A 16,506-nucleotide genomic window follows, 5' to 3' on the forward strand; every position below is an offset into this window, starting at 1 on the left:
CTGCTGCAGCTGCATTTTCCTTTTTTTAAAAGGTATCGCTGCCTTCCCATCAATTAGTGTGTCAAGAAAATGTGAAATACAAAGTTTTTGTGTTGTGTTAATTGAAACAATATTGAATTATGGCTGCGTCAGAGAAAGAAAGAAAAAAAAAAGGGGGGTTTTAGTTGAAAATTGTGTTTTCTTTTAATGTTTTCTAGATGGAAAAATAGAACCGGGTCCATCACAACGGAAACCAATAGCAGAGCTGTGAAGATGCTCAGTAGTTTCCGCCTCATTGAACATGCACAGTCTCATTTTAGAGGACGCGCCCGAGCCGAACGGTGAACACCAGCAGAGCGTTTTCTATCCGCAGAGCAGCTGACTCGCAGCGAAAAGTTCCTCTCGGCGATGCCGCCCGAATCCCCCGCAGGCTGCAGGTAGGAAACCGTTACAAAAGGCACGTCGACGGTTTATTCTTACAATCCTTTTTGGATTTCTAAACGTGGCTGAGCTTGCAAAATTTGCAATGTAAAAAAAAAAGTGATTCATGTAGAGTAGAGACTGCTGTTATTCTTGTTTTTTTTTGTTTTAACTTCCTTCCAATGATTTGATTGCAATGTTAAAAAAGAGATCCAGGAGTAAAAACTGATGTGTCTACAAAAAACATAATGTCCACCACTTTAAAAAGCAGGTTTGGTGCACTGTTGTACCGCCGGACGACCAGCAGGTGTCGCTGCAGCCGCCCTGTGACCGTCCCACTGCATCAAATCCTGCACCATGTCTACCTGCCAGTGTGAGTGTGTGAGTCGTTGCACTAGACGTCAAGCAAACTACTTCAAGGTGTCAATTTAGTCGAGAACAGAAACAAGTCAACTTTAATGCTGTTGTGTTTTACTGATGCAACCAATTGTTACGTCTCAAAGTCAAATCCTACACACTTGTCTTTATGTATCTCTAATATAAGAGCAGATTTCTTATATATATATATATTTTACATATTTGTACACCATTCTGTCTTTATATCTGTTGTGTTCTTTTCACTGCTTATGATGTAGAAATTTCCACAGGCAAAGGTTTTAATGTGAGAGAATTCGTTACATGCCCAAACGTCACATTTCTATGCCAAAAACATTTACACGGCTTCTTAAAAGAGCTTGCACTTTAAAAAAAAAAAAAAATCTTCTAAAAATAATATCTAAAAACCGGCCATGAAGCACTACCAGCTGTCACGCTCGAGTCCAGACAACACAAATAAAAAAATGAAATAAAAAAAAAAAAGCAAATCAGGATTATTAAGCACTTCCAATCTGACACACACGTCCTGTCGCACATCCTCTGAACCTCGTCGCCATCGGGGAAAAAAAACAAAAAGCAGAACCCGAGGGGGGCCCCCGAGGCCCTCGTCCCTTTTGACCGCCAAACACTTGCGTGTTCTTATTATAGAAGACCTTTTTTATCTGCGCCTGTGTTGCCGTGTCCTTCGGGACGATTGTTCCACCGGAGCTGTCGGCACACAGACGAGTCAAGAGCCAGATGTCAGCTCGGATAAGACCGCGCTGATATATTGTTACCTGACTTAGATTGTTCACGGTCATGGAGGAGAGAGGGAGGGGGAGGGGGGAGGAGGGACATCTGTCACATGCCACACACACTTCCATGTCGAGTTATTTTGGTGTGTCATCACAAGCTCGCAGGACACACACGTGGATCCAGATAAAGTCGCGTGGACATGGCTTTTAATTTCAAAACCCCTTCTTACAAATTTTGGATTTTTTTCATTTCTTTTGCAAACATTTATGCAGTGTCTTGAAAGTACATGAAGTTATCTCCGTTAGTGAAGACTGGGTGCGTTTTCTTCTTCTTTTGTGTTTGTGGATAGTGTCTGCAATATTTTCCAAGGGATTTGTTAACCTTCATCTTTTCCTCATCCGTCCAACATTCAATATTTCATTCATTATCGTCGAGGTTTTGGGGGAGGTGGACTGTTGAAAAGCACGACACCGATGGGGGGGCGCAAGCCTTTGTTAAAAAAAAAGAAAGAAAGAAAGTAGTCGTCTGTCGCTTTCTCGCTCCTTAACGAGAACTTCCCTTTTGTATTGAACCAAATAGTTGATTGTAGTGTTTAAAACATCAGTTGTGGTGTAAAAAAAAAAAAATAAAAAAGTCACATTGTGGGTGTCACATTGCTAACCTGCCTGACGATGGATCTGAAATAATGTTCCAGTACGATTTAAAAAAATCAACAACAACAACTATAAAGTGCACGTGTAAAGAAAACAAGGTTTGTTTTAATCGCTTCAAATGAACTGATTCTATTAAAGACGTCGGCCTCTTCGCTTCCATCTAATCTGTTCGGCTCGGCTCTGAGTACAACATAATTAAATCCGCCGGGCCTTATTGGGTTGTCGGAGGCAGCTCCTGCTGCTTGTTCCCCGTCTTCACTCAGCAGCGCTGCGTCAGCGGTATTAAACCCCCGGGTGAGGGTGAAGGGGGGGGGCAGGCCTCGGTTTCAATACTTTTTTTTTTGCTGTGGAAAGCTATTGTTTTTAGGCGCTAATGCCCCGCTGTAAACTCAGGACTTAGAGCGGGGGGGGGGGAGAAAAAAGAAGAATTGAGTGGGTTCAAATATTAAATTACCTTTTAAAGCGTCGAGGGATTATCTCATGAGCCTGGCGCGCTCGAAGCCCCGGAGGCCCGAAGGGGGTCAAGCGAGCCTCAGCGTTAAGGGGCTTTTATTAGCGTTTGTCTCTGCAAGTCCAACAACAACGAAAAAGTTGCAGCGACGTCTCCCTCGTGATTTATATTGCTCCTTATCTTAAGTCTTTTATCGTCGAGTACTTGCCAACGCCAAAAAAAATCCCATCGGATATTCCGTCGCATTTTACCGAGGGTACAATAAGCCCACATCAAAGTGTGTGTGTGTGTGTGTGTGTGTTTGACAGCTGCGCAGCTCTGCTTTAAGAAGATTACGGCCTTCACAGCAGGTTTCCTTTAATGGCTTCCTCGTAAACTGTGTGCACTGTGTGCATTGTGGGTAAGAGTCGGGAGCTTTCAGGGAGGGGAGGGGCTTAATAACACACTCCATCTGCATGAAAAATCAATTAAAGTTCAATCAACAGCAGCGCTTAAGGCTAATCTGTGACACAACTATGAACATTTCGTTTGGGAGTGAGGGCGTTCTACATGTGCGCGCCCGGCGGCGTGTCCTCTATCGATCCGTCAAATGAAAAATATAGCCGAGCTCCTATAACAACAAAGAGCATAGGTGTGATGTTTTTTTTTTTTTTTCCATTTATGTTGTATATAAAAGTATACAAAAAAATCAAAATATATTGTACTGTTAAAATGACGTCGTTACACATTGCAAACATTTGTTAATAATCCAGTCCTTACCGATGTATAATGTAAAAAAAAAAAAAAGTATTTTAAATGAGCTTTTTTCTGACTTATCAACACGTCGATTCTAACATAGGTTCACATACTTCGCTGTTCTCATTCGCCTCTTTCAATTTCTCGTCCTTGGTTTCGGACACGGTGTCGGCTTGCGACTGTTTCGAGTACCGCGCCGTGACGTTGAAAACGTCCCACTTCCCGGGCACCAGGCCTTTCCGGAAGAGCACGTCCGCCACGTAGGAGAAGAGCAGGATGGAGCCCAGGGCGGACAGCATGCAAATGGTCCTGATCGGGGAGCGCTGGATGTACACGCCGTCCACCAGGGTGCACCCGGGGAACTTGAGGACGGGCTGCAGGCCGATCAGGGGCTCCCCGCACAGCACCCGCAGCACCACGCCCACCACGCAGCCCAGCACGGCGCCGTAGCCGTTGGACACCTTGAAGAAGAGGACGCAGACGAGCTGCGGCAGCATGAGGGTGTAGGTGAGGTCGGAGCGCAGCATCCAGATCATCAGGACGCTGTTGTCCAGGAAGGTGAGCGACGTGCCGGCCAGGCCCACCACCACCACCGAGAGCCGGATCACCCACTGGATCTCTCGCTCCGACGCCTGGAGGAGAGGGAGGCGACAGCAAAAGAGGCAGTTCACGTGGTTTGGCCTTTCAACTACATGAAAACGGAGGTTTTTATCACGGAAAACGATTATGTTCTAGGTCAAACGGAGTTTTAGGTCCTCAAACGTCACCGTATGAAATATTCGTTGCTGTAAATACCCGGCTATGTGTAAATGTGGCCTCTGTCTTTTGTGTTCTCCCCTCCCCCGGCTTTGTTTGTTCCCACACAGGCTCCAACCTGCTAATCGGTTGCCACCTGTACCGGCTAATCAGCGCGGCGGCGGCCATTTTGAAACGGAGGAAGCGGACAACGCACACGGATAACTGTCGAGTGTGAAGGTTTGTGGAGAGAGGTTGAGGACGCTGGGTGGTTTTGGGTTACCCAGGTCGGTACGTCGTGTCCAGAACATGAGGTAGTTGGTCTGTTTTTAGAGAAGCTAGAGACGCCATTTTGTTTGTTTTCTTACCAGAGTTAGCTAGCCAGGCCTAGTTTTGTTTTCCTGATGTCTATTTGTTTGGCACCAACCGCCCAAAAAGGGGACGCCATCCTCTGATTGGATGAGTATTATCCTCCCTTCCTCCTCTTCCTCCCCGTCTTCCTCACCTGCGGCCTCAGGATGTTCCTGTAGATGTTGGCGGTGAAGATGGAGGCCGCGGACAGCAGGGCGGAGTCGGTGGACGACATCACGGCGGCGGCCACCGCCCCGATGCCGATGATGGAGATGTAGGTCGGGGTGAGGTGCTGCAGCACGATGGGCAGGATGAGCCCCGCCTCCCCGCGCTCGAACGGAGACGGAGAACCGTAGGAGGTCATGTTCCAGTCTGAGGGAACCACCAAGAGACGGTTAGAGGAACCAGCGAGTGGAAGGAGAACGACGGAGCGACTCAAACGCACCGAGTTGTAAGTTCTCTTTAAGTTTAACAACGAAGAAGTGGAACTATCAGACTCCACTTTTCAAGAAGCTGATTGTTTTTATTCAGATTCGGCTAAAGATTTGATTTAATGTGATTTAACAGAATGGGATTTTAAGATCTTACAGGGTTTATTCCATTTCCAAAGTTATGATTGGTGTATTTCATAAAGTGATGCACCGATCTGACTTTTTCTGCCGTAAAAATGTGAAAAAATATATATTTCTTTCTTAGCTCAAAATTGAAAATGTAACGAATAAATACACATAATTTCCTGAATTGTTATTTATGAATAAAATAATAAATCTTACACCAGCTACTTGGTGAAGATCTAACAGGAATTACAATAAAAGTGCTTTTTTTCATAATCCAACAACAAATTGGTCCAAATTCAAACTTCCAGCCTGTAATGTATTCAAACAGAGTTTATTTAAACAGATTTGTCTCATCTTCACGATATCTGAGCGAGCTATGTGTACTCTGCAGATTATAATTATGGAAAAACTACTAAACTGACGAGTGGATGTGATTTTTAAGCCCGCAGGTGTAAACGTGTTTGAGTGTGAAGTGTGAAATTTAAAAAAAAAAACAGCTCAAAAAAACGTTTGTGTTCCTCTCTGTGACTCCGTACTTGTTGAAGCGGCGGCGGCGCCGAGCAGGATGGGCGGGATGCCCAACGTGGGGACGATGAACGCGGCGGCGAAGCAGGTGATCTTGGCCGTGGCCGAGGAGGACGCCGACAGCGTCCTCTGGTGGAAGTTCTGGAGACCCAAGTTTCCCAAACCCTTGAAGGGATGAGAGGGAACCGAGCAAAAGAAAAGGTGAGTCCCGTACTGTTGCAGTGCCACGCATCATCACCACGCGTCCTTACATTTTAAGTTGTCTACATTTGTATCGTATCGGGGCGAGGGCCCCTCCCGGCCGCCATCTTGTGTGAAAACTGGGAAACTATGGATAAATATTGTTTAATCCAGATGAACGGAAGAGTGTTTGAGGGTTCAGGAGAAGAAAGAAAAACATGAAACGTAAGACTTTAAAAGCAATAATCTTTTGGCAGGACAAATGATAAACTCGTTGACCTAAATGTAATGAAACACGAGGGGCACAAACCAGAGCTCAACCATCGCTACCTTTAAAAAACAACCCTCCACAGCTCTCTGGACTGCTGGGAGCTAAAGTCCTTCAGTCTCCTTCACCCGAGCTTATTAACAGATTTAGCGAGACCTCTTTACACGGTGTCATGATTATCAGCTAATCTCGGCCGCAAGTTGGTTTTGAAAACTTAAGCTAGCTGTCAAAGTCTCAACTGTGTCCGGTGGAGGAACTCAGATCCCCGCAGGTTCTATTAAAAATAAAAATAAAAAGAAGGAAGAAATGAAACCGTAGGAGACTGTTTGTGTAACACCTGCAGTGCGGTCCAGCTCGTTGCATAAGGTGGATAACAAGTCTTATGAAAGAAACGGAGATATAATCTTCCAAAAGCACATTTGGGCCGCTTCCAGCTCCGTCTGAGACTCGATATGCCGCCCCGTGATTTTAATAAAACAGCGAACCGGAGGACGGGCCTCCTCGCCGGCGTCCCGGGACAATCTTTGGTCGTGGCCTTTGTTAACACCTCGTGCACTCGGTTGCATTTCCATGAGAAACTCGTTCGAGTCCTCACCAGAAGCAGAAAGTTATCGATCCACCTCCAGGCTCTGTCGGCCTCCAGCGTGCCGACCCACGGCGACTGGAAGGTGGAGTTGTAGGCCGTCTCGGTGATGTCCACCACGGCGGGGCCCATGATGGCGAAGGGGACGCACATCCACTGAGAAACCACGGCAAAAAAAACAACAGTTTAAAATAAACCTTCAGATTTGCCAACAGTAGAATAATAAGGGCCTCATAAAGTTCTTTACTGTATGTGCTTCTGCTGTTGAGGGACACACACACACACACACACACACACACACTCATTCACACCGTAGTGTCCAGGTCACGTGACCGGTGTGTTGTTTTTTGGACCGGTGAGCCACCGACACAAAGAGATTCACTCCCAAACAAGATTATGTGAGATTAAAGAAGCCTTCATTCAAAGCTAGTTCGTAGTGTAACGTGTGAACGACTGAAGGAAAAGGCTGCAGCTGCCGGAAGAATACACATAAAACAGGAAATAACAACACAATGTAGGAAATACGCTTGTTTTTTTGCCCAGTTAGATGATTAATGACGTCTCAGGTCTTTGCATTGAACTCACTCTATGTTTAGGCAACACAACTATTTGTTTAGGTTCATGCAACACAACTACTTGTCTAGGTCTAGGCACCACAACTCCATGTTTAGGTCTAAGCAACACAACTACTCGTTTAGGTTCATGCAACACAACTACTTGTTGAAGTTTAATCAACACAACTACTTGTCTAGGTCTCGTAAACACAATTACTTGTTTATCTTCCTGCAACACAACTACTTGTCTAGGTCTCGTCAACACAACTACTTATTTAAGTCTAGTCAACACAACTACTTGTTGAGGTTATTGCAACACAACTACTAGTTTAGGTTCATGCAACACAACTACTTGTTGAGGTTGAGTCAACACAACTACTTGTCTAGGTCTTGTCAACACAACTACTTATTTAGGTCTCGTCAACACAACTACTTGTTGAGGTTATTGCAACACAACTACTTGTCTAGGTCTCGTCAACACAACTACTTATTTAGGTCTAGTCAACACAACTACTTGTTGAGGTTATTGCAACACAACTACTAGTTTAGGTTCATGCAACACAACTACTTGTTGAGGTCGAGTCAACACAACTACTTGTTGAGTTTCATGCAACACAACTAACTACTTGTCTAGATCTAGGCAACACAACTACTTGCTGAGGTTATTGCAACACAACTACTCGTTGAGTTTCATGCAACACAACTACCTATTTAGGTCGAGTCAACACAACTACTTGTTGAGGTTATTGCAACACAACTACTTGTTGAGGTCTAGTCAACACAACTCCTAGTTTATGTTCATGCAACACAACTATTTGTTGAGTTTCATGCAACACAACCACTTCTTTAGGTGTAGGAGGAATCTGCATACATCAGGCAGCACACACACAGTGTGTAATGTTCAGTGTGTGTCCTGGTTGTGTGCCAGCAGCACCTGGGCGCCACGTTGCATAAACGTGGGTGTAAATAGCCTCACTGGCTACGTTGACCCGGTGTCATTATTACTATCATAAAAAACACACAGCCAAGCTTTAAACATGGGGCACGTAGCCTAGCTTAGCATAAAGAGTGGAAGCAGGTGGAAACAGCTAGCGTGGCTCTTTCCAAAGCTCACAAACACACAAAGCGAGACCTGCAGGATCAGGCAGACGGACGCACATGTAAAGAGCGGGTGGACATTGTTTGTGAATAAATAGTTGCAGCGCGTGACTCCGCCCAAAACCCCAAATTGATGGTTTTTACGTTTCTGTTTTTGAAAAAGACGGGACGCAACATGTCAATTACTGAGTTTCAGAGCTTATTTTTGAACTTTAAACCGAGCCAGTTGCATCCTTTTTTTTTCTTCTTCCAAACACCTCTCGCTTGGTGCAGCCGCAGGTTAGAGAAAAACAAACAAATCCACAAACCAAGGCGAGACATTCGGGAAGCAGCCGATGGCGGCAACTCACCAAGCTGATGAAGATGAGGATGAGCTGGATGATGTCCGTGTAGGCCACGGAGTAGAGGCCTCCCATCAGGGTGTAGGTGATGGCCACCGCGGCCGAAATCCAGATGCTCACAGTGTAGGACAAGTTCAGGATCACACTCATCGTCACACCTGTTTATACGCACACACACACACACATAAAAGTGTTGTACAACTACGCTCGTTTACACATACTTGTGAGGACAGACACTAAAACACCAAAGCTCTCCATGTCTCGCTGACCTTCACTTGACACCAAGACATATTTTTCACAATAAGATAAGTAAGATATCGCTTTGCAATCTCTACATTTTCTTCATTTTTTTGGAAAATCTAGGCCCAGAGGAGGCGAAGAAAACGCACACATTCTCAAAAATTCCTTATCTGGATGGAAACACGGCAGTCAACACTCGCTCGCAGGCGCATTCCTACACTGTTTGGAGGTGTGAGTGTAAACACTAAGTAGTTTTGTAGGATGGGCGAGGCCGAATTTGGTTATCTAATCAGCAGTTAAATAGTTTGACAAGGGCAGGTTACTGAATCCCACATGAACACCCTCAAATCTCTTTAGTGTTTTTATCAAGCCACCTGATACGGTTTCCTGCAACAGGAACTTGGTTTGGCCTTGAAGGAGTTATTATTTATGACTCCATTTAGACCTTTTTACAACCAAGTGCATTAGAGGAGCCAGCAGATGATGCATGATCCTCCAATCATAATGAAGGATGGCATATTGCTTTTTAAATATTTAATAGCAATGTATCGGCATGTTGAGGTGCCTTTTTTTTTTCCTGTATCCTGGTATTTCAACGCGTTTTAAAGCATTAGCGCGACACCATCTCGGAAACCGCTCCTCTGGTTTCCTGCTGTGACTCTTCGGGTCTTCTTTTGATGGGGAGTTATTTCAGACCGGGGGCGTACAATTAGATAAAGGCTTGTGTTTCACTCAACACCTCCGGCAGAGAGCCGCGATCAACAGCTGCTCCGCTTGCCAGGGTCAACACACGAGTATCAAATGCATCACACCCACACATCGAAAAGGCGGCCTTACCTAATCCTATGAGTGTTCCCGTTACCCACATAATCTCCGATACGAGCGACGCCATGGACAGAGCGGCCGTCGGCACTTTCCCATATTTGATCTGGAAGGGATCCATCATGGTCACGTATTTGTTGTTTCTCATCGGCTCGGCGAAGAACAGGCCACCTCAACGGAGGAAAAACAAAAACAGAGAGAGATTTCACATTAATTAATGAATGTATTGAAATTTGTCACTTTGTACGCATGTGATTCGCCGTTCCGGTCGACGTCCGGCTTTTTTCTTCTTCCCGAATTAGGGGATGAATTAGTTGGAATCAAATTTTTCGGAAAAAACACTACATTTATTGTTTAAATATTCCCCTTAAACTCCGCCCACCCTGAAGCAGTTTCACTCTTTTCAACAGGAAACCGTTACACACACGCGGTAAGCCACCGAGATGCTGACGCAACAGATGACTGATGATGGTTTTTTATTTCATAAAGCGCATCATTTAAACTGTCTATTTACAAATGACTAAAAACATGTCACTGTAATATGTATCCACATTGATTTCAGTGGGCCTTCGTCAGGGTTTAAGAGGATAAATCTTTCTCTTCTCATGTGACTTTTCATGTGGAATAGGAATGTTGTTTTTTCTCTGCTAATCTCCAGACATAAGGGAAGCTGTGTTTCCAATGATCAAAAGTGTTGTTACTGTACACTGTACTTTGTTTTGCATTTCAGGCGGATTATGTGTGATGAAGTGTTGTAATTACCTGTTTTGAGAAAAACCAATTTCTCTTAAACTGACACATAGTTCTGCTTTTTTTTTTTCTGTAGTTTCCAGAGAAAAGGGAATCCGTACACCTCAGCTATTGAGCGGCTACGTCGACACAAAACACAAAGATAACAGTGTCTTAAAGCTGCTTTCACACAGTGCAGCCACGAGGTCACATGCACGCGTTCGCTTCTGACAGCAACCGAAACTTTAAGCTAAAGAAAAGTTGAGCCAAGTCCGCCGGTGCAGAGCTAAGCTCAAAGCAGCCCAGGCTGAGATGTCCTGGAAGCAGAGGGAGGTCAAACTCATTCACCCCGGCCCACATCATCATCATCATCATCATCATCATGGTTGTCCTCAGAGGGCCTGCTTGTAACTCTAACACTCTTTAAACAACTCCCTGCAAAGATTATAACTAAGCAAACGTCTCTGTTACAAGATGAATCCATTCTAATTCAGCGTTAAGAAACCCTCAAACTTTAAACAAATATATACATAAAGACAACGACTAAACGCACGTTGTTGTATTAACTTCGTTCGAAGCGTTTCGTGTCGCAGTTGAGAGGGAAATAATTGGGCCAACAATTAATTGTGAGCTGCTAACAACATTTGTGACAGTTGTGTTCAGGGCGACGCCTTCGCACACACCTTGAGGTTGCCTGGGATGCACCTGGAGGGCGACTAAGGTTTAGCGGTTAGCGGTTAGCAGACGAGCATTTCCCCATTAGCGTGCCTGTCTGTCTGATCGGAGGATCGGTGGGGGCTGAGCCCCGGCGCCGCTAGTCGACGTCGACGTGTCCTTTTGAGCAAGACGCTTAACCCCCGAAGTGCTTCCCCGTTGCTGCGTCTACGGTGTGTGGAAAATAATGTCAGTCGCTTTGGGTAAAAGCGTTAGCGAGATGAAATTTTAATCTGCTCTGGGACGCACCTCACATACCTCTTTGTCACCTGGGACGCACCTCACATACCTCTTTGTCACCTGGGACGCACTTCACATCCATCTTGGTGTGACCTAGGACACACCTCACATACCTCTTTGTCACCTGGGACACACCTCACAGACATTTGTGGTCTGGGACCCACGTAATCAAAAACCTTTTAGCGTGCATTGCTAGGAAGCTTGTGCGATTTCTTCCGCTACAGTGAAGCTAGCTTGTAACGCAGCAGCATCTACGGCTGTAGCTTTTGCCAATATCTGCCCTTTTTGAATTCTCGGGCAATTTAATGTTTCTCTCGGAGGCTAAATTTATCGTACTTGACTCTGCGTTTGGTGTCAAAACGCCGATAAATTCCTTCATCTTTGCCCCATAACACAGAAGACCTAGCGGTTCGTCTACTTGAAGCACAAACAGAGAAATAGCCTTCCCTCTCTGCAGCAATCCTTCTCTTTTTGGACGTTTTGAGATTATTTCTCGATCTGTTTTTGACTATTTCGCTTGTCTTTTGGTCAAACGCCAATATGGAAACACTGCTGGGGGTCCCAAAATCGACATGCATAGCAGGAGATGTAGTCTTTGGTCACTGTGAAGCAGCATAGACTTCAATTTCAAGACGATCAAATGCCTTTCAAGCCGTCAGGAGCCACATAAAATGACATGGCGGGATGGATTCAAGCTATTTCTATGTATTACCGTGGACTTTTCTTGGTTTATTTTCACCTAAACTCTATTACAATGGTCACATCTTGAGCATTGAGGAGCATCGGGCTGCTGTGATGCCTCCTTTAAGGACACTGGGACGTGCATACGTGGTGGAGGTGGAGGTGGTTAATCAAGGCCCCCGGTCTGGGTTAATGCCTTTGCCCAAGGTCGCTGGTTGCTCTTGTTCCGTGTTATGTCGTCGTCATATAACAAGCGAGCGTCCTCATTTTTAGGTGTGAAGTTTCATGCATGAATAAGTGGGAAGATATTATAATTGTGTCACATTGCGCCATATTATTATATTGTTTTCTCGGTTATTTTTTTTAGCAAATTGTGCAACATTTCTGCAGAAGTCTCTTCTACCCTGAGGACTGAAGAATATTCAGGGCAATGTTTTCTTTATTTTTAAACCACCCCCCTTTTAAAAACAAAGTAGTCCTCATTAGAGCCGGGACATTATTCACATATCAAGAGGTCACGTGTGTGGAAAACATGAACATCAGTTGTTTTACAGGTCCAGTGTGTTGGATTTAGGAGGATCTACAGGCAGATATGGATCTATAATAGTCATAACAAGTGTATACTCTACAGAGGGAGGCCTCTTTGCCCACAACGGACAAACCCTACACTGGCTCCAGAGGTCATTTTTACGTGTTTTTTTATGTTACCTGAACGCCACCACTGAATTTTAGTTTCTCCTGAGGTGGGCGAGGTGAACGGGAGCCTCTCCCTCTCTGAGGCAAATTTGTAATTTGTGTTTTTGAGCTTCATGCAAAAATATTTAAACTGAGTTTAAACGAATGGCCTGAAAGACACCTTGTGTTTTTTTTTTTGGGAGAGGGGGGGGGGGTTATTGTATGGAGATTCAGACGGTTTCAAAGAGTCCACGCTCTTTATTACGCCTTAGTTTAAGCCTCGGTATCATTCAAACAGATGGGTTGTATAATAATTCAGCCTCAAGTGGTCATTTTAAGGAACTGCATATTTTTGGGGGGCACTTTTTTTGGGGTGAGGGGGGGGGGGGGGTCATTTCTCAGCATCACAGTTTTCCTCTTGCTTGCAGACCTGCAACCTCGCCACTAGAGGCCACTAAAACCAACACGAATGGACCTTTTAAATATTTTAAACCTCCAGCAGATGCTGTGTGTGTGCGTGTGTGTGTGTGTGTGTGTGTGTGTGTGTGTGTGTGTGTGTGTGTGTGTGCGTGTGCGTGCGCGTGTGCGTGCGTGTGTGTGTGTGTGTGTGTGTGTGTTTCTTTTTCCTTCTCTTCATCTCCAAATAAGGACAATCTCAAATCGGGATACCAACTGAACTGTACATTGTAGCCCTGCTTTTTTTTGGGGGGGGGGGGCTGACGGGGGGATGAGGGGGGGGGGGGGGTGAGGATGAGGAAGCTAAGAATACCAAAGTCCATTTTTATCCACCTCTGGCGTGGGTGCGTCATGAGCATCGCGAGCCTCGTGGGGGCCACCAACCAGCGTGGCAAGTACAAAATGAAACCTATAGTGACATGAAACTGGAGTGCTCGACGCCGATGCTTGCTGCGCACACACACTCTCTCTCTCTCACACACACACACACACACACACAGGACTTAAAAATGAAAGCTCACCTATGATGAAGCACATGGTCGCCGCGATGGGCATCACGGCCCAGATCAGACCCATGGACGGGTTGTACACCGCCTCCGCCGTGCCCACGATGAATCCACCCCCAACCCATGTCGCTGTACACACAAAACAGACGCACACAGACGCACACACACACACACAGACGCACACACACAGACGCACACACACAGACACGATCACATACGGGCAGAGGGCAGAAGCAGGAAGGTTAGCTCGCTGCTCCTGTCAAACTCAATCATGTAACCGGAGAGGCTAAGCCCCTTACTGGGAAGTAAGGTGATATTTTCTATCTTGGATTTAAAACAATATATCACCTTTCAGGACTCAAGGTGGAGTGGAGGAGGAGCCGGGCGCCCTGTCTACTGCAACTTTAATAAGAGATTAATTTTTTAATAGGTGTGTGTGTGTGTGTGTGTGTGTGTGTGTGTGTGTGTGTGTGTGTGTGTGTGTGTGTGTGTGTGTGTGTGTGTGTGTGTGTGTGTGTGTGTGTGTGTGTGTGTGTGTGTGTGGCGGGGGGATTTGCTCTAAATTTAATGAGCAATTACTTTAAAGCACCCCCCCATCCCTCTTCTCCACCTCCTCCTCCACCCCCTCGTCCTGAAAGTGAGCCGACGCAAAGTGATTTTTGGAGCCGAGAGTCATCGTCACACGATGAGAAAAGAAGTGTGACATAAGGATTAAGCAACATTTCATACGGATTCATTTCCTCCTGCATGGACCGCCGCGCTAACTTCCCGTTTCTTTTGTCTCACCACCCGTTACTATAGCCACATGACTCATAATATGTGCGCACCACGGGCTGCACATTTTCCCATTTGATTGTGCGTTTTTTTTGTGTTGTATAGATCAGGATGAATCGGTCCAATAATACCCGCATTGTTGCAGCGCCGAGCTGTTACTAAATAACAAATAAATCCTATTTTTTCCATTCAGAACGCGCATAAAAGGGCGAGATGACTTCCTGTCGTCGCGCGCCCGGCGTGCCGCATTTTTTTTTTTTTTTTTTTTTGAACAACTCGCCTGTCATGGTGAAGATGCCGACGACCAGGTTGATGCCCCGGTTGCCCAACAGAGCCATCTCGGTCTTGTCGCCGTCGCTCTTCTTGGCTTCCCTCTTGGACTTGAAGGAAGCCCAGATGCCGATGCCGAGGACCAGCAGGTAGAAGAAGACCATGACGGCCACGCCGGGGATGTTGAGGGCCATGATGAGGCTGCGGGATTCCGACTGAGCGTCTGTGCCGGGCAGCCTGGATGATACAACACATCCCCTTCCACTGCTCGCAAACGCGAGCACAGTCACAGAGGGGGAGAGAGGAGGAGAGAGAAAAAAAAAAAAAAAAAAAAAAAGGAAGAGGAAAAAAACTCCGACGCCTAGCGGCGGCTGCGCGTCACTGCACATCCGCAGCGAGACACAGCCGCGTCAAGGTGAAACACGCAGCGAGTCATCCATCTGTCTTGTTCTTATTTACAGCACATGATGGAGCTGCTGCATGCGGGCATGGAGGGCAGGGGGGGGGGGGGGGCGTCTGACTGCAATTTTACACATCTTTTGTTTGTGTATGTGGGTTTGCCCTTTGCATTTATGTTGACGACTGTTTATCCCATCTGGAGGGGAGGAGGAGGAGGAGGAGGAGGAGGAGGAAGAGTTGGGCCGGTGATTTTTCCTTTTTTTTCTTTCTTTTGTGTGTGTTAGAAGTTATAATATAACAATGCTCATGCCATTCAACCACGCTGATACTCCGTCACACGCTCTTCACCTTCACAAAAGATTACAATAGCGTTGCATCCGCCAGTTTTTTGTTGTTTTTTTTTAATCCAGGCCTGCAGCAGTGTAAGTTTGCTCTTTTTTGTCGTTGTTTTTTTTTATATTCTTGCGTTCCGGTTTTCTATTTTTGGCAAAAAGTACAAAAGACATATTTTTAGAAGGCTTATTTTCGGGGCGCCGTTGTCTCCGTTGGCGGTTTGTTAACAGTCTTTCTAGCAGTTTCCAGACCCAATCACGACTTAAAAATACAGGCCCAGCTCTATAATACGTTTAAAAAAAACACCCTTCAATCGTAATCTTGCTAGGAATAAAAATCATAAAGGGATTAATGCGATAAAAAACACATCATATGCATAAAAAGCTTAATATCTGCATCAAATAACCGAATATACAATGTGAGATGAAGAAGCTATCGCCACGCACAAAGGAGTGCAGTCAGACAAGCACACACACACATTCTTAGGTTTTTGACCTTTAAATGACAGTTTGTCTCGTTATATTGTTCATTGTTTCCATCGTTGATAGTTCCTACCTTAATAAATCAACCAGAACAAAGCATAAGTAAGGAGTTGGAGGCAGACTGCAAATTAAAAGTAAATCATAGCTTGTTTTATGAAGAAAAAAAGCCTTAAACTGCTGTATTTGAATGTATTGAACGCCATAAGTAATATACGAGTGCCATATGTGGTTTGGTACATGAGAAAATTCAAATGTCACAGATGTGTGCAAATGGGCCCCCAATGCAAATGTTGGAGTCCCCGCCTGAACGTTCTCTGTTCTAAACCCTCTGTACCTTTGTTCTGCTTCACTTCATCAAAGTCAAGCTTGGCAGAGAGAAAGTTCACATGTTGAATGTTCACATGTTGTTAGAGTTGGACCTTCCAGCTGCATCAATTCAAACAAATCATCACCCTGAAAGTGAAACATTTCCTTTCTTTCTGTGTGTCATCTTCATTTCCTCTTAACCAGGAACATTCAGACTGATATTTACACATCTGAACAACATCTCACATGTGTACCTTTCATTACAACACCCAAACTATTCAAATATCCCTCACGGTTGCAGAGATACACACTTTTTAGTTTGCAATTTGGTTTTCTATA

The 16,506-nt window shown here is 45.2% G+C and overlaps 1 protein-coding gene and 1 long non-coding RNA gene across 2 annotated transcripts; one reads left to right on the forward strand and one right to left on the reverse strand.

The window, feature by feature from the left end:
* Positions 1–272: 272 nt before the first annotated feature.
* LOC137779659 (high-affinity choline transporter 1-like) lies at positions 273–14,964 on the reverse strand. Its single transcript, XM_068567765.1, has 8 exons — positions 14,658–14,964; positions 13,619–13,732; positions 9,618–9,773; positions 8,550–8,698; positions 6,560–6,703; positions 5,528–5,681; positions 4,589–4,806; positions 273–3,980 (listed from the first exon to the last, which is right to left on the reverse strand). The coding sequence occupies exons 1-8, from the start codon at positions 14,839–14,841 to the stop codon at positions 3,429–3,431; spliced, it is 1,671 nt and encodes a 556-aa protein (XP_068423866.1). The 5' UTR covers positions 14,842–14,964; the 3' UTR covers positions 273–3,428.
* LOC137779660 (uncharacterized) lies at positions 4,071–5,775 on the forward strand. Its single transcript, XR_011077078.1, has 3 exons — positions 4,071–4,323; positions 4,601–4,885; positions 5,537–5,775. It is a non-coding gene; the product is annotated as an uncharacterized lncRNA (long non-coding RNA).
* Positions 14,965–16,506: the final 1,542 nt, after the last annotated feature.

This window comes from Clinocottus analis, unplaced genomic scaffold (genome assembly GCF_023055335.1).
Source record: "Clinocottus analis isolate CAN_PGR_092001 unplaced genomic scaffold, fCliAna1.0.p SCAF_8, whole genome shotgun sequence".
NCBI classification, from domain to species: domain Eukaryota; kingdom Metazoa; phylum Chordata; class Actinopteri; order Perciformes; family Cottidae; genus Clinocottus; species Clinocottus analis.

Bases quoted from the DNA above. Each gene is read 5' to 3' on its own strand.
- LOC137779659 (XM_068567765.1), bottom strand. From the start codon at position 14,841: ATGGCCCTCAACATCCCCGGCGTGGCCGTCATGGTCTTCTTCTACCTG. The intron at 5,682-6,559 runs GTGAGGACTCGA...CATCCCTTCAAG, and splicing joins TCGATAACTTTCTGCTTCTG to GGTTTGGGAAACTTGGGTCT. The intron at 4,807-5,527 runs GTACGGAGTCAC...TGGTTCCCTCAG, and splicing joins CGCCGCCGCCGCTTCAACAA to ACTGGAACATGACCTCCTAC.